This window comes from Electrophorus electricus, chromosome 23 (genome assembly GCF_041902795.1).
Source record: "Electrophorus electricus isolate QZ-2024a chromosome 23, ASM4190279v1, whole genome shotgun sequence".
Taxonomy (NCBI): domain Eukaryota; kingdom Metazoa; phylum Chordata; class Actinopteri; order Gymnotiformes; family Gymnotidae; genus Electrophorus; species Electrophorus electricus.
In genome coordinates, this window is record NC_137519.1 from 6270405 (window position 1) to 6293590 (window position 23186).

Here is a 23186-nt window from a genome sequence, read left to right on the forward strand (position 1 = left end):
AACACATTTAATAACACATCAAACGTACAGTGTAGCTACAAGTGTTTTTTATAAACATTTATAAACTACATTTCAATTGAAATAGCAATTTTTTAAAATAAATGTTATTCTAAAACTGCATCAGTGATATAAACAATTTCATTAAAATACAACATCAGATTAAGTACAGATATAGTATATCTGGAATTTTACACTTATGATAAGGAGTAATGCTACTCTTCCACATGTGTAATAATTTAAGCACACAGGTAAAGAACTGCAAAAATGTATCATTCTATTTAAAATAAAACACCACAGGAAGTAACAGCAAGGTTAGAAAGGCACTTTGAAGTTCTTTAAGAAATCAAATAATCTAAATATTAAGACACATATTATGCTGATTACAGTCTGATGGAGTCTGATGGAGTGGTTGAAATGTGTGACAGTGGGTGATGTTATAGGTGGAAGTGTTGGAGTGTGATGGTAGGTGATGTTATATGTGGAGTGGTTGGAGTGTGATAGTGGGTGATGTTATATCTTGAGGAGTTGGGGTCTGATGGTGGGTGATGTTATATCTGGAGGGGTTGGAGTCTGATGGTGGGTCATGTTATATCTGGAGAGGTTGGAGTCTGATGGTGGGTGATGTTATATCTGGACAGGTTGGAGTCTGATGGTGGGTGATGTTATATCTGGAGCGGTTGGAGTCTGATGGTGGGTGATGTTATATCTGGAGAGGTTGGAGTCTGATGGTGGGTGATGTTATATCTGGAAGTGTTGGAGTCTGAAGGTGGGTGAAGCTTTTCTCAGGTTCTTGGACTGTGCTGTAGATTGGAGTTTAGTCCTTGCTGGGCAATTTCACAAGACTAAGGTCATGTTATCCCCTGAGCAAATGTACTAACTCATGTAGCTTTACATGGATAAAAAAAAACTGCATTCAGCACAAAAAACCCCCAACATATTTTCAAGACTTTAATTTTGAATAAAAAGTTTATGCTTACCATCTAAAGCCACATTAGGACATGTCAAGTTTTAAATGGGCAGCAGGAGTTCCTCAAATACTTTTGTTTTGATCAAATTCACAATGTCAGTTATTTTTACAGACTGCTGCCTCATCAATATTCTGGCACCTTTTACCTAAACTGACCAGTAGAAATAACACCAGGTTACTTTAATCCCATGGGAAAAGCCATCAGTGGCGGATATAGAAAGTTTTACATGAGTTGGCAATGGAGTGGCAGAGAATATTAGGAGGGTGGAATGTATGGGGACTACAGATAAGTGAGTGAGGAATTTAGACCAAATTCAAGTCTCCTGTTTTATAAAGCACTAGACTGATAACAATATTTCATACAGCAGTAATGTTTTGTAGTTCTGATCAGTAAAAGCTACATGACAGCAATGTATAAAATGAGTAGCCATTATCATCTCTGTAATTTATATTGCAATTTCATATCCTGTACGAATTTATCATAAATATTACAAAAATTACAAAAATATTACAAAATATTACAAAGGTCTTGCAGTAAAGGATATATGACAGGAAGAATAATCCCAGTATTTAAAGCAAGCATTTACCAGTACAGTATAGACCATACTCACCTCATGAGAAAATAAAAATTCAGACTGAAAATCAAAATTACACCACTTTCAAATGCAACAATACAAACATACTTTATATATAGAATTATTTAAAGATGGATAATAACATTATTTGCTGTTGTTTTCAGATAATTTATGTTGTTTGCTAAAGAAGAACTTAGGAAAAGGGCTGTAATTATATTTATTTATTCAGTTGACTTTATTATATTATTTGCTTCAGAAATAACTTACACTCCATGTGTAACAGTGATACAGACATAATGAACTATGCCATTTGCATAGCCTACTGTGGGGAGACTTTTGTTTTGGTGATGTTCACTGTGGCGTACTCTACTTCCTCTCCTTGAATAAGAGCCTTTGGCAGTTGAACAGTGGAATAGAGCACTTCCTGTGTGTGGGAGTGTGTGAAATGAACACTGGAGTAGTGAACTTCATCCTGATCATCTGAAGATACTGTGGAGTCACAGGTCTTAGCCAGGGCTGAGATATTATCATATACAGGAGCAGAGTCATGCTTTAGGAGAGAGAGAGAGAGAGAGAGAGAGAGAGAGAGAGAGAGAGAGAGAGAGAGAGAGAGAATGAAAAGGTTTCTCTGGAAGTAACAATAATCAACATAAGCACTAATGCTGGCTGCACAGTCCACTATGACATGAGACCCATTAAGAACAACTGCAGTGATCTGTTGAGTCCCTCATTAAAACTCACATTTGTGCTGGTCTCCTCACTCCTTCTGCTGACAGCTGCAGATCCCCTCCTGGTGGAGAACCACAGTAATAACATCACCAGCATCACACTCAATTCTCCTGCATTAATCTAAGCCCTCTACAGTTACTACAGTCTGGGGAAAGTGAATTTAATCCTGTTGATACTGTGTGACCCTATACTGTAAACATCAGAGCAAAGATTCTCTGGACTGAGCAGGAAACAGCCTACAGCATTGGCAGGGTGTGTAATATCAATGTGGCTTCAGCTTCTTACCTCACCCATAGACAGACAGAAATGAGAGTCAGAAAGAAAACCACAGTGACTCCAGAAGCTGCGTATGTCCCAGCTGGGTTCCCTGCATCAGGAAGTAGAGGGCAGCATGTTACACAGACGTGTGAACATTCTCGCGATAGAGAGGTGAAAACAAACCAGAACAGATGCTCTATGAAACTGCTCATTAGTGTGCTAGTAACATTTCTTTCTTTAACCACTGTAGCCATTGAATTCGACCCATAATGTACCTGTTGGAACTGAATATTCTGACGAGTCCATTGATCCAAATTGGTTCTGAGCTGTGCAAAAGAAAAGTCCAACTGCTCCTGTAGCCAAAGTTAAATTGGTGCTGTTTCCCAACAGTATAACACCACTTCCTGTCTTCTTGTACCAGGAGTAATTACTGATGGGGTTGGAGTCACTGTAGCACAGCAGTGTCACCGAGTCACCAGACACACGGTCAGTAACAGACGGGACTCTGGGAGGGTCTGAGTAGGAGAACAGGAATTAAAATAAATACACTTAAAATGTCATTTAACTTATTATATTCATAACACAAGAGGATAACACAAAGCAAACTGCACCTACATAACACATCCAGCAGGGTGGTGGTGGAGTTGTGCTGTCCCAGCTGGTTGTGAGCGGTGCAGTAGTAGAGTCCACTGTGCTGGGAGCTGATGCTGGAGATGCTGTAATTCTGGCCTGTTGGCAGCAGTGTGTCTGCAGCTGCTCTCTGCTTAAACCAGGAGTAGGTGAGAACAGGAGGGTTTGCCTCACTGCTGCAGGTCAGAGTCACTGAATCTCCCTCCACTCTCTCTCCAGAGGAAACCATCAATGCTCTGGTGTTTCTAGGGGGATCTGAAAACAAACACTCAGTGTTAAAACTAAAGCTCAACTCTAAATCCAAACAAACCTTAATATCTGTAACTTTATATATACATATATATTAATGGCCCTATTTTTGGGGTGTTTATCAACTATCCTGATAAGTGTCATCTGTGTCATGAACTCGGGTCACCTTCCTAATGTGCAGATAGCCATACACCTACCTGGAAACTCACCAGCTTCTGATTCACACTCTATTCAACACACGCGATCCAGTTCTCCTGAATGATCACCTGTCCTACCTCTGCCCTGCCTTCCACCCTCTCTCCTCCAATCATCTTCCTCCCTTTCTCCTCCAATCAGCTTCCTACCTCTCTCCTACAATGATGTTCCTCCCTCCCTCCTCCAATCATCTTCCTTCCTCAGCTCTTCATATACCATTGGAAGGTTGCTGGTTCAAGCCCCACCACTGCCAGGCTTCAACTTTTGGGCCCCTGAGCAAAACCTTTATTCCTCAATTGCTCACGTTGTACTCAGTCATAATTGTAAGTTGCTTTGGATAAAAGTGTCAGCTAAATGTAAAATGAAAGAACATTCGACTATTCCGACTTGCTTTGTTGCAGCCGCACTGTTTACCTTTGTAGCTCATTTTCGTGTTTAGACTGCCGCTATTTCATCTCTCACTGTCCTCAGGTTTTGTCTGCGTTACACTCTGTCTCTGTAGGGGGGCTTCTACTCTCTACAATTGTCCGTGTTTTTCGATGCAGCCTGTCTGTGTTTAATTAATGTCAGGGGTTTTATAGCATCAACTGGCATTCAGAACTCTGGTAATTCTCTATTTTATATTGATATCGAAGTGCTCATTGTCAGACTTATTTTACAGTGGGCATGTGTTACTAAATGGTGTTGAACCCAGTTTGAGTCAGTTGTAGTTGCTTCCAAAATTAAAGTCGCTTAATGTATTGGCTGTTTTTTTTAGCCTCTTTATAACACTAGCCACTCTGACAGTGTTGTGACCTGGGCAGGGTATTTAAATATATAAACACAGCACATATACTGTGCATCCATACATATATACTTCACATGTACAGTATTAATCATACCTTATGTGTATTTATATGTTACATTTAAAACATGTTGAATATGTTGTTTCATTAGGGTATAAACTGCACCTACATAACACATCTAGAAGGGTGGTGGTGGAGTTGTGCTGTCCCAGCTGGTTGTGAGCGGTGCAGTAGTAGAGTCCACTGTGCTGGGAGCTGATGTTGGAGATGCTGTAATTCTGGCCTGTTGGCAGCAGTGTGTCTGCAGCTGCTCTCTGCTTAAACCAGGAGTAGGTGAGAACAGGAGGGTTTGCCTCACTGCTGCAGGTCAGAGTCACTGAATCTCCCTCCACTCTCTCTCCAGAGGAAACCATCAATGCTCTGGTGTTTCTAGGGGCATCTGAAAACAAACACACACTGTTAACATTAAAACTAAACTCTCATACACAGTCTGGTTGAGAGAATATTATACATTCAGAACTTATAGTTGATAACTGTGAAACTACAACAAAGAGCATCATCATCATCATGAGCTGTAGTAGTAAGTATTGATTGTAGTGATGTTTCTGGTTTATGATTAACTGACTTTATTAAATGCATCAAGACATCATGATTTTCATATGTAAATTCTCCACTCACACACAGGAGGAGAGACAAGGTTCTCATGCCTTTCAGTAGCACAGCTATAACTGACTGCATCCCTGACTGCAGATACAGAGCAGGAGACAGATGTGCAGTGAGACACACGCTGTCCGTTCTTGTACCAGATGTAGGTGGGGTTGTAGGGCAGAGTGCAGGTGGAGCTGCAGCTCAGTGTTACTGTCTGTCCCTCTGATCCTGGGACTGCTGGAGAGTCCACATTCACCTTCAGGCCTGTATGGGAGACTCTCATAAGTGTCTTCAGGGCTCAACACACAGATGGTGAACCATATAACACTGCCAAACACAGAAGACTTATCTTACCTGTGACAGAGAGAGACACACCAGCAGAGCTCTCTGTGTGTATCATGTAGAGGGCTTTAAATCGGAGGAGATATTCTGCTGAGTCACTCTCTGTGAGATGTTTCAGGCTTAGTGTGTTCACATTAGCTCTGTGACTGAAAACCTCCACTCGGTCATCAGCATGACTCAGCTCTTTGACCTGTGGGTGGAGTCTGGCGTACCAGGCAGGTTGGGGGGTGGGCTGCTGATCCGGGAAGGTGTAGTAACCGTGTATGTCCACTGATGAACCAATCAGAGCACAGATGCTCTGGGTGACGTAAGTTACACTCCAGCAGCTGTCCTTTCCATAAACACCTGTAACACATAAACTGAGTAAATCATAGCTGAACAAGCAGACTACCAGTTCTTTTAAAGTCAGTTGTATATAATCAGAAGCTGGGAGACAAGACTTGTCTTGTGTCACTTGTCTTGTTCTCAGGGTAGTTGTGCCAAGTTTCCAGTGGGCCCTTTCATGAATGACCTGTTTTTAAAAAGGGCAAGTAATGTCAGTATATTTTGTGCATGTTTATACAATTACATAGCAGGTTTTATTGTGTTCCTAAGTGTCTGCATGAACATTACTTATAAGTGCAGTTACAGTATAGGCCCCTCCTTTACGCCCTCATCCATGTGATGCCTCTCGCCATGTTTGATGTGTTGTTGTACTCGGTTAACGTGTCACCGTGTGTGTTGTGTTTACACTCCTTTCCTCACATGTTGCCATGTCCCCCTTTATTACTCATTAGTGTGCCTCCAGCTTCACCTGTTCCTCATTTCCATCCCTGTGAATGTTCCTTCTGTTTCCAGTTTTTATTTACTAAGTAATTTACTGTTTATTTACTAGGTTTTATTACCAGTTATGATTTACTATGTGGATGATGGTCAATGTGTAAAGGCTTTAGCATTTAAATGGTCCTCTTATTTTTACTTTTACTTTTATTCTTTTACTTTAATTTTTGCCATTAAAAGACTTTTGTGTCGTTGTTTGGTTGTTTGGTTGTTTTGAGACTCACGCCTGCATCCTGTCACAGTAAGAGTCTAATAAAAAATGTAAAACTTGCTCTTTCGTCAAAACCAGGTCACCCATGAAAGAGGCCAACAGAGGTTATTATTATTATTATTATTATTATTATTATTATTATTATTATTATTATTATTAGTTACATTTATATAGCACCTTTCTCAAACTCAAGGTTGCTTTACAAATATTGCTTTTTTTTCTTTTTTTTCCCAAGAACAGCAGTGGTTGATTAAAACTTCCAACTGCCAATAATATGTATGTAAACATAAACACAGTGGATTTAAAAATTAAACGCAGTGATTTATGGAAAAACATGTAAAAAAAATAAAAGATTCCAAAAATACCTTAAACACTTGAAAACTCTTAAATTGAAATATATCTAAAAATGCTGTAGTTGTCTTATGTCTTAGCCATATGTGACTCAGCATGAGTTCACTGTAATCTAGTAGAAGTTGCCAGTGACACAGAGTGAGTGCAGTTTAAAGTGAGGACAAGAGCAAGAGACAATGAGAACACAAACAAAACACACTGATATAGTACTGCTGAACCAGCTAGCCAGTGCCCACAAATGTATAGAGCCCTCAACAGTGAAAGGTGCTTCCCAGCTATTTATAAACATGTAGGCAGAACCAGCAGCAAAAACAAACAAACAACACTCAAACAAACAAATGTTTTTTCCATAATCTAATAGATGTGAGGATCTTACAGACAGCAGGAGAGCGGAGCTCCTCATATCCTCTTACAGCACAGGAGTAGCTGCCTGCATCCTCACTACTGTCATACACATACAGTCCATTAGTGTTCTGGTTATATACAGGCTGTCCATTCCTGTACCAGATGTAGGTGGGGTTGTTGGGCAGCGTGCAGGTGGAGCTGCAGATCAGGTGCTTTCGACTACTTCTGTCTGATACTGTAATCTTCAGATCTGCAAGTGATTATAAAAAATGTCTGGTGCTATTTTTAATCAAAAGACAATTATTATAGCTTACTAAACTTATTTTTAAATTATACAACATTACCTGTGACAGAGAGAGATACTCCAGGACGTCCAGTGTATTTCCCCGCAGTACTATCAGTGTGGAATCTGAACCTGTATGTGTGAGCGTCACTCTCTCTCAGGTGAGTGATTGTCATACTACAGTCATTCTGGGAACTCTGTCTATACTGCACTCTCCCCTCATACTCCTCTTCCACTCTCACATCCACAGGTTCAATACCAACCTGCTGCTCTGTAATGAACCAGAATGATTCTGTCACTGTGTGTCCTCCAGGGTATTTATAAGAGCAGAAGAGATCAACAGATGAGCCTTTCAGAGCACACACATGTTTAGGAGTGTAAGTCACACCCCAACACTGTTTACCCAGAACACCTGGAACACAGAGAGAGTCACAGTCAGAACAACATTCAGGTAATACTGGCTGAATATTAATAATTAATGATAGATGTGAATATTCATATTAGCTTTTAAACCAAAATAAATGCATAGGAAATATGCATACTGTCACGGGATGCTCCCCCCCCCCAAACAAGTCATGTGATACGGCCTGCCGCATGCAGGGGGGTTCACCCATGTTTGTAACCACACCCCTGTGAAGGCACGCACCTGCATGGGGTTACGTGTTAATGTGTGTTTGTCTATTTAAACCCCCGTCAGTGCGTGCCTCACCGTTGGTCATTGTTTGTTCGCTGATGTATATAAGTGCGTATGTAGTCATTGTTGGATGTTACTATAGCCTGTGTTTATTTCGATGTATAAGTCATGTCTGTCGTTAATGTTGTGTGTGAGTGCCACTGTTCTACATGTTTAACGTTAATAAATGTTTCACACTGAGGGAGTCTGTGCGTCCTGCTCCACGCCCACCGGCACTCGGGCCAGCAACAACGTTACACATACGATTTATCCATTATGTTTATATATTTTTTAGAAATGCCTGTTCTAGGTAAGTGTACAGACAGAGACTATAACCCATCTGTGGTGAAGCACAGTTGGTCTTAACCATCTTCATTATCAGTGGTTATTTTCTGACTGCAGAACCAGATGGATGGTGAACCAGTCTCAACTCAGCAATGACAATGACACATGTAAACCAGTAACACAGCCGTGTCTGATAAACTTGTACAAACGCAGCTCAATCATAACTACGTTTATGTCCATCAGTATTCAGTATTAATCTGATTAAGATCCAACTGCAAGACACGTTTGCTTAGTAAGTTCAGACTACGCTGCTGTGAGTGTAGATGGTACAGTGAAGGGACTGGTGTTTGCTCAGCTCTTGTAAATGGTTCTGTCCAGTTTCTTACATACACACTATTGTAAATGTAGTCAGTATCACTGCTCTGTTGAAACTGTTTCTGAGTGTTTCTGTGTGTATCAGTGACAGAGAATCAGGTGAATTATCTCATCATGAAATATCACACACTCTCATGTCAGATCTGACCAGACTGGATTGGAATGGATCAAGTGACTGAATAATTACTAATTGAATAATATCCGTTGTATAAAAAGAATAAAACACATGTGGCATGCAAATATGTAGAGTAAAATGGATTGTGCAAATAAGGCAAATATTGAATAATACTGAAGTTCAGAGTTAGTCTTGAGATTTAGTTCAAATCCAGCACTTACACACTGCAGGAGAGTGCTGTCTGCTGCCATACACACTACAGGAGTAGCTGCCCTCATCAGATACACTGGTGGAGTGGAGCATAATGGAGGCATCATTTCTATATGACCTGTACTGTCCATTCCTGTACCAGTAGTACTGAGGGGTCTTGCTGAAGCTGCAGGTGGAGCTACAGGTGAGTTTCACCTCTCTCTGTCCTACAGTCTCAGGATCCACCTTCACCTGCAGGTCTACACACAGACCACACACACCACACCACAGACCAGAGTTCTGTAAAGGCCAACTCTTGCATGCTTTACTGAAAAAGGGCAGTGACTGTGTGTGTGTGAGTGGGTGTGTATTGATGTGTGTGTGTGTGTGTGTGTGTGTGTGTGTGTGTGTGTGTGTGTGTGTGTGTGTGTGTGTGTGTGTTCATTGTCTTATGTTTGTTATTACCTGTAACAGTGAGAGTAAGTCCAGATGAAGCAGATATCCATTCACTACTCCATGTTCTAAATCTGAAGTTATAAACTCCAGAGTCACTTACTTTCACGTTGTACATTATCAGTGTACAGTCATTCCACAATGTGCTTATAGAAACTCGTCCTAAGTATTGAGGGTCTTTGCTCAGGTCTTGTGGTTCTCCATCAGATCTCTGGACCTGATACCACTCTCTCGCTCTGACACTGGAGGAACTAGATGTATATTTGCAGGGGATTTGTACTTCAGATCCAGTAAGAGCACAGAGGCTCTGAGAGGAGAGAGTTACACTCTCCTGAGACTGAGCTCCTGAAACACACACACACACACACACACACACACACACACACACACACACACACACACACACACACACACACACCAGGATTATAGGAGTGAGTTTACACTCTTATCAGTATCTCTTCTCTTTATTTGAGTGTGACTGTCATGGTGTGAATGCTGATGATGCTGATGATGATGATGATGTTGAACTTAATGAAACCCACACAAACACACATTGGCATTAGAACCACAAATAGGACTCTGCAGTTATAAAACATACAAAACAGTGCACTATTGCAAGATAAACAAATAGATACTGGCGATGGAGGCATGCAATTTAAAGGTGCAAAGAGGTGGATTTAGTGACAAATCTTAAATCCGTTATGGTCTTTATGTATTTCATATTTTCTCATTTTCCATAAAGTGATTTTTTTACAAGACTCAATTCTGAGGTAAGTGTTAGAGAAAGATAAAATGGTGGCTTAAAATGGCCATGTTGATTTGTAGAGATCCCCTTAATGCACCTTTAACTCTCACAGGTAATCAGAGAATAGTGGAAGTGGTATCAGAATCAGAATTTTGTATTTGCCAAGTACACAGTATACATAGAATTCTCTTGGTGTTTAAATAAGATTAAGTACAATAAGATAAATAGAGAAAGATAAACTTCATAAAAAAAAAAAAACTATATACACACTATATGTAACCTGTATGTGCATGACTATATATAAACTATATATCTCATACATAAACTATTTATAAACATAAAAGACACACACACACACACAATTTGTTCTGCAAAGCAAACTCCATTAAAGGCCTTAATGTCACGCCCCCCTCCTCAGCTCTCTCTCTCACGTGATGGGACATTCCACGTGGCTTTGTGTTTGTTTTCCCTCGTGTAGGCGTGTCTCCACGTGCCCTTTGTTTACTTCCCTGTTCCCACATTTCCACGCCCCCCTTATTAGTGATGTTCCTCGCTTTCATCTGTGTCTAGTTCCTTCCTAATCAAATACCACGCTGTTAGTATTTACCCTTGTCCATTATTATTGTCATGTTGTGTAACTGTTGTGTGTCCCTTTGTGTAAGTTCGTACTTGTATGTTGTGTTTTTTTCACGGTGTGCCCCGAGAGCCAAAGGGCGAGGTGCAGGACGCACAGACTCCATCGACGTGGACAAACATTTATTAACACACAAAGACAATGCACTCACATACAACATCAACGATGAACACGAAAACATTTAACAATGACGATGCTAACATTAACATCAACAACGACCAAAAATTCTGCACACTATGAAGAGGGTTTAAATACATACAAACAAGGTGCAGGTATGTGCAGGCGTGGTTACAGACAAACAAAACCCTCCCACTGCACGCTGCGGGCCAAACCACGTGATTAGTGAGAGGCGAGCGTTCCGTTACAGTTCTCGACTTTTACTTTCGTTTACGTTAAACATTGATTCGCTTGCATCCTGCCTCATCACACTTAAACAAGGTTAGGACCTATTTTATATTCTTTATCCAAGACCATCCAGGGTAATTGTCTTATTATATCAATATACAGTATAAAATATGTTGTTATATAATTCAGATTAGACATTTTGAGTTCATTTCAACGGATACGCAAAAAAGGAGATTGACCATCAGCAGTTATGTATGTGCATACATGTGGAGTATTAATTTGTTTTAGCCTATTATTAGTAGAATATTAAAGCATATAAAAAATTCAGCAGACTGTGCATGCACATTAACAACACACTGTAGCCACCTCTAGACAACTATTTGCTACCTCTGGGACTCCCCAGTTAAAACGTCCTAGAACCGCCTCTGCATGAAGGTGTGGTGTGCTGTGATAGCCACAAAGGAATACAATACACTTTAATACAGTTAAAATATTCACTATGGAACGTTGTACAATTTTGAATAGACACACACACACACACACACACACACACACTAATATTAAAATCTTCAGTTTAGATGTGCAGGTAGTGGGAATTTCCAGGTGCAGAAAGTTATTTGAGATCTCAAATTGTTTGCAGTTATTAAAAAATCTGGGATTTTTCTTAAGTAGCTTTTCACATATTTTAGCTATACCCACCTGTTAAAATAAATAAAGTTTCTACCCTATTCAAGTTCCCACAAATGTACATCAATTGTGTGTATATATACACGGGATAACATGATGAATATCCGATGCCAATAGAACACCATTAGAGCTTCATATCTTTACTCTCTTCACTCCAGCCAACCACAACATCGCGAGCTCATCAGGTAGGCACCTCCCTTTGGTGGGGATCATTGAATTAAGCCCACGACACCTCCAGGAGGCTCAACAGTGAGATCTGGTGTCTCAGTCTCACACCCTCCAAGCTCATTTTAAACCAAGCTGCACCTCTTAAACACTGTGCGACTAATAAACACAACTGCACCTCTTAAACACTGTGCTAATATTACTGTAAAAACCATGATGGCCTTTCCGGTGACTAAGGCCATACCCAGCCCCACTGGCACCATTAATGCGCGCTCAGTGCTGCCAGTTCCACTTGGCTATTACCTTTAAGCATTCTCTAACACCAATCCACCCTGGGCTGCCTGGTGACTAAAGCTGGCACCATCAATGCCTCCTCAATGCCACCAGTTCCATCTGGATCTACCACTTTACACCATGACATGACAGCCTCATCCATTCTGCCTTTATGGGGCATTACCCCAACCAGACTGAGCTCTCCTTATCCACAACCACTGACTAGCCCTTTCAGCTACTTCTGACAACTCCTTCACAGCTACTGCCAAATCTGTGCCGAACTGCACAAGTTATAATGTGGCAGACTTTGTGACAAATCCCCTAACACCTGTCTCTACTGGTCTTATATGTGCCTCCCACCTGCGTTCTCTCACCTCAGACACTGCATCTTCAAATGAAACTGTAAGCTCTCAAAATTAATGCATCCGGGGGTTTTTTTTGTTTTTGTTTTTTTTTATGAGTACCACACCATGTCCAGCCTCAGCGAGGTTAACACAGTACATTGTGGGACCTGTAGTTTTTTTATTTACATCAACAAACAATTTCCAGTCTCGTCCTTCACCCCATCTACCAATATTTAAAGCCAATGCTCATTCTCCAACACGCTCCACTTCTCATACAAACCTAATCGCTTTATTAGATATTCCACTGAGCAATGTGTTAATCTCTAGACATTTACTATCAAACACTCTAACACTCTTAAGATCTTGATTGTGTCTCCACATGTGACAAACTAAACTTAGATGCTGATAAAACATGCTTCAGCGTGCCAAACCCCACACATAATTTACACTTAGGGTCTTGGCCTACCCACTGTCCATTGTCAAAGCAATATCATGCGTGCCCAAAAAACAAAGTAAAAAAATAAAGGAAATATTCAAAGTTTACCTGCCAGTAACATGAGGATTGTTGCTACCGTAAAATTTCCTGATGTTCGGAAAGACATGTTTCACACACTGGTTCACACTGGTCACACAGAAGTGAAACTTGCAGCTTCAGTAAGTAATAACTTTAGGCTAAATGCTAAATTTAAGCACTGGGAAGATGTTGTGATCTTGGTTACTGTCAAACAGCAAAGACACGGAAAGTGTGTTGTGCATTTAGCAGAGCGTTTGTTCATCACACCCCCCCCCCCATTTTTAGCTTATAACCGCTTCCTTTTTCTGTTCTCAAGATCACAAAACTCATTCAAGTGTGATAATCCTTTTTTCCTTCTTGTTTTTCTACTCATTTGCTTTGTTTGTTTGTTTACTGATAAGTTAAAGATGTACTAGTCTGCCCTGGTATCAGGCTTGGCCTCTCCTGTGTCCTGCATCATCTGTTACACCAGATGCCACATCTATCACTCCTGTCAAAGTCCCTGAGGTCAGGTTTGAGTTTGATCAGACTGACTGGTAATGGAATTCTGGGTATTTCTTCTACAGATTGACCATAAATTATATCTTTGGTTGTCATGGATGCCCAGAGCTCACAGTCACATGCATTAGTCCAGACTTTCCTATAGCAGAAGCTTTGAATATATTTAGGTCAAATGGTATCAAACAGGAACTCAGCGACCACATAGATGAGAGGTGGGCTTATCTTACACTATCAAACAGAAGAGTGTGAATACAGACTGACATTTATACCACTTTAGTCTTAATCACATACCAGTGAAACACACAGCTGCTGTATTGAACATTTATGTGAAGATACAAGAATTTTTATTTTATGTTATGTTTACTATGGTGAGTAAATAAAGTTTGAAACCACTTTTTCTATTGTAGCCACTTAGTTTGAAGAAATAGGAGATTAAAGATAAAATATAAATGAAATATAAAATCCAGAGTTTGTTGTTTCCAGATTTTCTTTTGTAAACTGTTTTTGAAGTAGTAAAACAAGCAATATAAAGACCTTAATCAGCCACAGGGGGGCGACAGTGAACTCAGGAAACTGTACTGAACACTAGAAAGCAACACAGCACAATGAGTCACAGCAAGTGAAGTCAGAGCATTTCATGACAACAGAGTTTATGTTGAATTCATAGAGACAGAGAAACCCCAAAGAATTAATTAATTGTGTCAGGAATCGATATTTCTCAAAAAAATATTTCATAGCAGGTTAAAACACACATTCTTTGGAAACTGCGACCATCCTTTTAGTCTCTCAATTTTGCTTAAAAATACAGTGATGCTGTAAACCTGTAAGAAATGACAGTAGCCCACCCAGTGTGTACTTCAGGTAATGCATCATTTATTCATACGTCACTGTGTAGCCTTTAGCCCACAGGACAGGAAATGTGACAGTGATGTACTTCATCCCCAGTGTACTGGTGTAGTGATGCCTGTTGAAATTACATATAATTTGATTTAGTGGCTGTGTAATACTTTCTCATGTATTACTAAATTTGAATACGTTTTTTTCTCTGCTGGTTACACATGTGATAAACAAAACAAACAAAAAGTAGGCTCCAGTTAATGTATCTTTTTAACGCAACTTATTTCTATATATAGTTGTTACATTGACTGTTCAATCTTTTTATATAGAATTACACAGTCACATGTTCTTTCTTCAGAAATGCAGGGTAAACAAACACAGGCATGAGGAATATATTTAGGAAAGTAACTATATTCAGTGACTATCAAATAGAAATGATCAAGCAGTTTATTATTTGTGTGTAAAAAGAGCTACGGCTCTCAGTTTGTTTGGTAGTGAGATAAAATTTGCAAAGCAAGCCTGAATAATTTTATGTTAAACCCTTGAACTGGGATGCATTTATAATACTTTCAAACTATCTGGGAATTTGGACGTGGGCTACTCTGGTATCAGAGGATTAACGTGGTCTATGTAGCAATCACAGGTTGAAGCAGCAGGTTTCAGTAACATTTTTGACATGTTTTAACACCTTGTCAAAAACAGATCAGCCTTGATTTTGAGATTGATTCTGAGTGTGGTCCAGGTTTCCTGAGTGTGCTTCAGGGCTGGACTCTGAGGAGTCTTACGGAACCACGTCGGACTACCGGGACTGGTACAATGAAGTCCAGTATTTGGAGTCGGAGTCCGCAGGGTCCTACTACCCTTCCATGGACTACAACGAGGGCTACATGGATTATGAAAGGAATGAGTACAGCGACGTTAGTCTGCCGTCAGACTCTGAGTTCAACTGCGGGAAGGATCCTTCGATGGAGGTGGAGGAGGTCCTTTATGGAGACGCTCCCTTGGACAGCGACACAACGTCTGCAGACTACCAGCACGACGGGCCTCTGGTACCCAAGCTTCCGTCCAAGGCTCCGCCCAGGGCACGCCGTTCTGAGGCATGCAAGATGCCTCATGTGACTTTCAGAGAGGTGTCGTCGTTGTCCGAGGAGGAAACTCCCGGAGACAGGCAAAGTAGCTGGTGCGCCTCCTGAAATGAGTGCGCAGAAGTCACCGCCCCCTAAATCGGCGAGGGGCGATCTCCCACTGGCAGGTTGGACTTCAACAGGCTGGGGTTCTTGCCGGCTTCCCTGGACTCTCTAGCAATCCTCGATGTAGTTTAATACGTGTCCCTGTCACTGTGTCTGTCCCCATCACATTGTCTGTGCCAATCGCTTTGTCCCCCTTTGTGTCAGTGCCTGTACCTGTCAGTGTGTCTGTTCCCGTGTCTGTCGTTGTCCTGGTACATGTCCTTCGACCCTCTGTCGTGTTCGCGCTGGCCTGTATCGGGTCGCTCGGTCTTCCGGCTTCGCCATTTGGCGTTGTTTTCGGGGCTGTAGCCCGATAGGCTGGCACGTTGCTGGCAAGTCGCGCCGTTGGGGAGGGGCTCTGTCACGGTATGGCCCCTCCTCCAAAACATCTCCCCGTGTGTGTTTGTGGGTGTGTGTGTATGTTTGTCCATGAGTCCACACCCTCCCTCTGTTCCACACCTGATCCTTCTTGTGTGTCATAAAAGTCTATCGTTTACGTGTTACTGTGTCAGTGTTTGTTTAACAATGATAGCGTGTGTGTTGCGTCTTCTCTGTGTTATGTGTTAATAACCATACACTGCAGATTAAAATTTGAGAACACACAATTTCCTAAACGTCAAGGTCACTGAATTGCTATGTGAATTTATCCTAACAGGAGTAAAAGAGCAATATTTTAAGCTCATTTCATGATTTGTATATATTCTAAAGCACAGTATAAAAATTTAAATGAGATAATTGAAAAAGAACAATGATCAAATTTAGAGAACACTCAGATACCTGCAAGTTATTGGTGTTAATCTGGCACCTGGTGCTAATTTCCTTAATTATCTGACATACCCTATTTAACTGGCAGCCAAACTTTCCAGTTTTCACTGACGTTGCAAGATGGTGAGCTGTTCCAAAGTGACTGAAATTCTCCGGCAGCAGGTTGTCCAGATGAAGGCCAAAGGGGTGACCCTATCAGCTGTAGCAAGAGAAGTTGATCATTCCAAGTCTGTGATTTCTAGAATATTGCATCTTTAAAACATCACAAACTCAATTAATCCACCAAGAAGGTTGGTTGCCCACGAAAGACAAATGCAAGAGAGGACAGGATAATGCGGAGAATCTCCACAGAAAATCGGTTCAACACTGCAGCTGGAATTGCTCGCCGGTTCACCACTGTACAGGGTAAGGATCGTAATACACTGTCTCGATGTTCAAGAGCATTTGCACTGAAAGCCCACTCTGCAGTAACCAAACCTCTCATTAGCAGAAAGAATCAAAAGGCTAGACTAACCTTTACTGAGGAGCATGTTGTGTGGACAGAGGAGAAGTGGTCCAGAGTTCACTTTAGTGATGAAAGCAATTTTAATTTATTTGGGTCTGATGGGAAACATGTTCATTGACAAACTGGGGAAAGACTGAACCCAAAGTGTTTAAAGAAGTCAGTGAAAAGCGGAGGAGGAAGTGTCATGGTTTGGGGAATGTTTTCGGCAGCAGGAGTTGGACCTCTCGTACGGATACAACACATGGTTCCTTCCTTGCATTCATCAATCAATCAGCCAGCAATTTTCATGCAGGACAAAGCCCCCTGTCACAGCAAAACGGGTAAAGCAGTTCCTTGAAACTGAAGCCATTGAAAGAATGAAATGGCCAGCCCAGAGTCCTGATCTAAACTCAGACATGAATATTTACCATTTTTTGAAGTGAAATGACCCTTCCACAATAAACACTTTTTTTTTATAGAGCTTGATTAATATCAATTCCTTTTTGCATGCAGTTGTTGTTGTTGTTTTTAGTCCTCAGGAATACATAGTTTGTTCAAGCAGACTCCCAGTCTCCTAATATTAATCCTGAGAAACTGATAGTCCTGTAGATTTTGTTTGATTGTTATGGATCTGTTATTGTGTTGAATATTGTTATTGTCTGTTTATTATGGTTGGGAAAGAATAGGCTCTGTGAATTTATCAGAATGTATGTAGAAAAGACGTATTAATTAACAGCATATGACATCGCATTGACACAACCTGTATTGTATGCTATTGACTGGTTTCACAATAAGTACCGGGAACGCTCCAAACCTCCCCACCGCCAACCCTTTTCCCCCATCTTGAAGATACTGTTACAATAGCACAATCACTTGGCTAGAAATGCAGTTTGATTGACAGCCTCTTAGGATGTGGGAAGAGGGGGTGGCACAAGCAGCTGCCACACTGCAATATGACTTAGGGGGCCGTGGGGAGAAGCTAAAGCCAATTATCCTGGGCTAGCCACGTGCTAATCAGTCACTTCAAAATTAATCCCATATTCCCTCTTCTCTATTATCCAATCTGTTTGTGTGTATGTGGCATACATACAGAAATGGATAAATAAGGAACCCACAGTGCCCTGAGCACTTTTTACAAACCACAGAGAGAATACTAAATCAGTGTATGAAATCTGCATTTCATCTGTTGCTTTTTGTTGCGGCGATATTTCATCAAACATAAGCAGCCGTGGCAGGACGCGGCTCTCATCAGGAGATGATCAAAAGCCAAAGGTTTTCCACGGCTTTTATACGTTACAGTTGTTCCGCGGCCATAGGTGGCCTGTGGTACTAGAATATTATCCTACATGAGACATTTGGAAACTGAAATCTTAGGTTTTTTTAAAAATACTATTTCCTGTGTCAGGGTTCTTTGTGTGGCCCTGTCCTTCAGCGTTCGCCTTTGTGTGTTTTCTTAGCTGTGTGCTGCATGCATGCATGTGTAATTGTTTAAGGCTCTGCGTGTGGGCATTGTGCCTGCCTGTGCCTCCAGCTTAAGAGCAGTCTGTAGATGGCACTGGTGGAGCATCCCCGTGGGCATGAGTGCTATTACTGCAGCATGCCTGAGCAAGAACATGAGGAAGAGGGTCAGAATGGAGCCGCATACAAGGGCTGATGGAACTGGAGGTCAAGGTTAAAGGTAGGGTTAGCTGTACTGTGTATATAGCACTGGATCGCTATAGTGAGAGTATGATGTTATGTAGTTCATTGGAAAACTCAGGTAAAGATAATATTACAAGACTGAATATGTGCGCATGAAAGATGGACAAACACACTGAGATCTGAGTGGTCACAAAAAAAAGTCATTATTATTTTTATTTTTTTAAATAACAATGAAACATGGCTGATTGGTCAGGATCAGTGATGAGAACCCTGCACTAATTGGTCAGGATCATTCATGGGAACCCCTCATTGATTGTTCCGTAACTGTTTGTGTACAAACTGCACAACGCCTGGGTTTATGTATGCTTAAAAACATGTATGATATAACTGCGTATCCAGTGTGAAAGTATACTCCTCACTATCATGATGTCACTTCGTGTCCAGTGTAAGAGTGCACGCCTCACTATCATGATGTCACTGCGTCTCCAGTGTGAGATGCAGTCCAGTACTCTCATGCAAACAGAAACTGGATGAGGAAGGATGACAATATTTTAAAACCTCTTTAAATGAAAACAGGGCAGCATCTGCTTGGTAATACTGTTTGTGAGAGACTCTAAGGAGACACATTACACACACACACACACACACACTCCTAACAGACACCCACACTTGCTCTAAGTAACTAAGGTTACCATAATGAAGACAGGCATATGAGAGTGCCATGCTGCTTAGTTGAGTTGACCTTGTAAAAGCCCCAGCAGGTGTGTGCCACACCCCAGCTGGCACAAACTGTGCTCTCATCAGGGAGCTGCAGAATAGGGGCCTTGATCATACGATGTTTCAGTTCATCAAATGCCTGCTGGGCTTCGGTGGACCAGTAGAACTGATCCGATGCCTTCCTGGTAAATGCGATCAGTGGGGCTGCAACTGCGCTAAAGTTCTTAACGTACCTGCGATAAAAATTCGTGAAGCCGAGGAAGTGCTGGACCAGATGCAACGAGGTGGGTCTAGGCCAGTTCTCTACAGGCCTCACCTTGGCAGGGTCCATGCACAATTTATTGTGGGAGACAACAAATCCCAAAAAGGAGATGGTACGTGCATGGAACACTGACTTCTCCAGCTTAACAAAGAGGTGGTTCTCGAGCAGAAACTGGAGGACCCTCCTAACATGGGTGACATGTTCGTCTACAGTTTGGATGTCGTCTAAGTAGACGAACACGTATCTGTCAAGGGCCTCGTTGATGTACCCCTGGAAGACGACAGGTGTGTTCATCAACCCAAATGGCATAACCAGACATTCGTAGTGTCCAGAGGGGGTGATGAACGGCGTCTCCCGTTCGTCTCCCTCTCGGATTCTCACTAGGTTGTAGGCGCTGCGCAGGTCCAATTTGGTAAAAAATAGAGGCCTGCTGTAGCGCCTCGAATGCTGAGGTCATGAGGGGCAACGGATAACGGTCCTTGACAGTCACCTTGTTAAGGCCCCAGTAGTCTATACAGGGGCATAACCAATCGTCTTTCTTCCCGACCAAAAAAACCCCCCTACCAGTCGGAGAAGCAGGTGGCCGGATGAATCCTAGGGCTAAGGCTTCCTGGATATATTCCTCCATTGCCTGATGTTCAGGCCCTGAAAGGGAGAACAAGCAGCCTCTAGGGGGACTGGAGCCCGGGAGGAGGTTTATGGCCATGTTGTATTGCCGGTGGGGGGGCAATAGTTGGGCCTTCTGTATATATACACATTGACCATCATCCACATAGTCAATAGCCTTTACACATTGACCATCATCCACATAGTCAATCATAACTGGTAATAAAACCTAGTAAATAAACAGTAAATTACTTAGTAAATAAAAACTGGAAACAGAAGGAATATTCACAGGGATGGAAATGAGGAACAGGTGAAGCTGGAGACACACTAATGAGTAATAAAGGGGGACATGGCAACATGTGAGGAAAGGAGTGTAAACACAACACACACGGTGACACGTTAACCGAGGACAACAACACATCAAACATGGCGAGAGGCATCACATGGATGAGGGCGTAAAGGAGGGGTCTATACTGTAACTGCACTTATAAGTAGTGTTCATGCAGACACTTAGGAACACAATAAAGCCTGATATGTAATCGTATAAACATGCACAAAATATACTGACATTACTTGCCCTTTTTAAAAACAGGTCATTCATGAAAGGGCCCACTGGAAACTTGGCACAACTTCCCTGAGAACAAGACAAGTGACACAAGACAAGTCTTGTCTCCCAGCTTCTGATTATATACAACTGACTTTAAAAGAACTGGTAATGAGCACTAATGAGCAGTTTCATAGAGCATCTGTTCTGGTTTGTTTTCACCTCTCTATCGCGAGAATGTTCACACGTCTGTGTAACATGCTGCCCTCTACTTCCTGATGCAGGGAACCCAGCTGGGACATACGCAGCTTCTGGAGTCACTGTGGTTTTCTTTCTGACTCTCATTGCTGTCTGTCTATGGGTGAGGTAAGAAGCTGAAGCCACATTGATATTACACACCCTGCCAATGCTGTAGGCTGTTTCCTGCTCAGTCCAGAGAATGAGAGTTTAGTTTTAATGTTAACAGTATGTGTTTGTGTTCAGATGCCCCTAGAAACACCAGAGCATTGATGGTTTCCTCTGGAGAGAGAGTGGAGGGAGATTCAGTGACTCTGACCTGCAGCAGTGAGGCAAACCCTCCTGTTCTCACCTACTCCTGGTTTAAGCAGAGAGCAGCTGCAGAAACACTGCTGCCAACAGGCCAGAATTACAGCATCTCCAACATCAGCTCCCAGCACAGTGGACTCTACTACTGCACCGCTCACAACCAGCTGGGACAGCACAACTCCACCACCACCCTTCTGGATGTGTTATGTAGGTGCAGTTTGCTTTGTGTTATCCTCTTGTGTTATGAATATAATAAGTTAAATGACATTTTAAGTGTATTTATTTTAATTCCTGTTCTCCTGCTCAGACCCTCCCAGAGTCCCGTCTGTTACTGACCGTGTGTCTGGTGACTCGGTGACACTGCTGTGCTACAGTGACTCCAACCCCATCAGTAATTACTGCTGGTACAAGAAGACAGGAAGTGGTGTTATACTGTTGGGAAACAGTACAAATTTAACTTTGGCTACAGGAGCAGTTGGACTTTTCTTTTGCACAGCTCAGAACCAATTTGGATCAATGGACTCATCAGAATATTCAGTTCCAACAGGTACATTATGGGTCGAATTCAATGGCTACAGTGGTTAAAGAAAGAAATGTTACTAGCACACTAATGAGCAGTTTCATAGAGCATCTGTTCTGGTTTGTTTTCACCTCTCTATCGCGAGAATGTTCACACGTCTGTGTAACATGCTGCCCTCTACTTCCTGATGCAGGGAACCCAGCTGGGACATACGCAGCTTCTGGAGTCACTGTGGTTTTCTTTCTGACTCGCATTGCTGTCTGTCTATGGGTGAGGTAAGAAGCTGAAGCCACATTGATATTACACACCCTGCCAATGCTGTAGGCTGTTTCCTGCTCAGTCCAGAGAATCTTTGCTCTGATGTTTACAGTATAGGGTCACACAGTATCAACAGGATTAAATTCACTTTCCCCAGACTGTAGTAACTGTAGAGGGCTTAGATTAATGCAGGAGAATTGAGTGTGATGCTGGTGATGTTATTACTGTGGTTCTCCACCAGGAGGGGATCTGCAGCTGTCAGCAGAAGGAGTGAGGAGACCAGCACAAATGTGAGTTTAAATGAGGGACTCAACAGATCACTGCAGTTGTTCTTAATGGGTCTCATGTCATAGTGGACTGTGCAGCCAGCATTAGTGCTTATGTTGATTATTGTTACTTCCAGAGAAACCTTTTCATTTTCTCTCTCTCTCTCTCTCTCCTAAAGCATGACTCTGCTCCTGTATATGATAATATCTCAGCCCTGGCTAAGACCTGTGACTCCACAGTATCTTCAGATGATCAGGATGAAGTTCACTACTCCAGTGTTCATTTCACACACTCCCACACACAGGAAGTGCTCTATTCCACTGTTCAACTGCCAAAGGCTCTTATTCAAGGAGAGGAAGTAGAGTACGCCACAGTGAACATCACCAAAACAAAAGTCTCCCCACAGTAGGCTATGCAAATGGCATAGTTCATTATGTCTGTATCACTGTTACACATGGAGTGTAAGTTATTTCTGAAGCAAATAATATAATAAAGTCAACTGAATAAATAAATATAATTACAGCCCTTTTCATAAGTTCTTCTTTAGCAAATAACATAAATTATCTGAAAACAACAGCAAATAATGTTATTATCCATCTTTAAATAATTCTATATATAAAGTATGTTTGTATTGTTGCATTTGAAAGTGGTGTAATTTTGATTTTCAGTCTGAATTTTTATTTTCTCATGAGGTGAGTATGGTCTATACTGTACTGGTAAATGCTTGCTTTAAATACTGGGATTATTCTTCCTGTCATATATCCTTTACTGCAAGACCTTTGTAATATTTTGTAATATTTTTGTAATTTTTGTAATATTTATGAT

General features: G+C 41.6%; 1 protein-coding gene across 2 annotated transcripts; it reads right to left on the reverse strand.

Moving 5' to 3' along the window:
• Positions 1-128: 128 nt before the first annotated feature.
• On the reverse strand, positions 129-13385 carry LOC118240425 (sialoadhesin-like). 2 transcript variants are annotated; one of them, XM_081706297.1, is made up of 9 exons: positions 13215-13385; positions 9490-9822; positions 9057-9284; positions 7449-7799; positions 7136-7354; positions 2805-3044; positions 2557-2638; positions 2284-2332; positions 129-2092 (listed from the first exon to the last, which is right to left on the reverse strand). In XM_081706297.1, exons 1-9 carry the CDS (start codon positions 13270-13272, stop codon positions 1862-1864), a joined length of 1791 nt encoding a protein of 596 aa, XP_081562423.1. In that variant the 5' UTR covers positions 13273-13385; the 3' UTR covers positions 129-1861. The 2 variants fall into 2 exon arrangements, with proteins under 2 accessions (XP_081562423.1, XP_081562424.1); XM_081706298.1 differs by lacking the exons at positions 129-2092; positions 2284-2332; positions 2557-2638; positions 2805-3044 and adding exons at positions 4564-5300; positions 5391-5723.
• Between the last annotated feature and the right edge of the window lie 9801 nt (positions 13386-23186).

Excerpts from the sequence above, each read along its gene's own strand:
- LOC118240425 (XM_081706297.1), bottom strand. The coding sequence starts at position 13,272 with ATGTCTTTCCGAACATCAGGAAATTTTACGGTAGCAACAATCCTCATG. Across the intron at positions 9,285-9,489 it reads ACTTACTCTCACTGTTACAG|ACCTGCAGGTGAAGGTGGAT; the intron begins GTAATAACAAAC and ends GTCTGTGTGTAG. Across the intron at positions 3,045-7,135 it reads GCTCCGCTCTCCTGCTGTCT|ACCCTCCCAGAGTCCCGTCT; the intron begins GTAAGATCCTCA and ends TCTCCTACTCAG.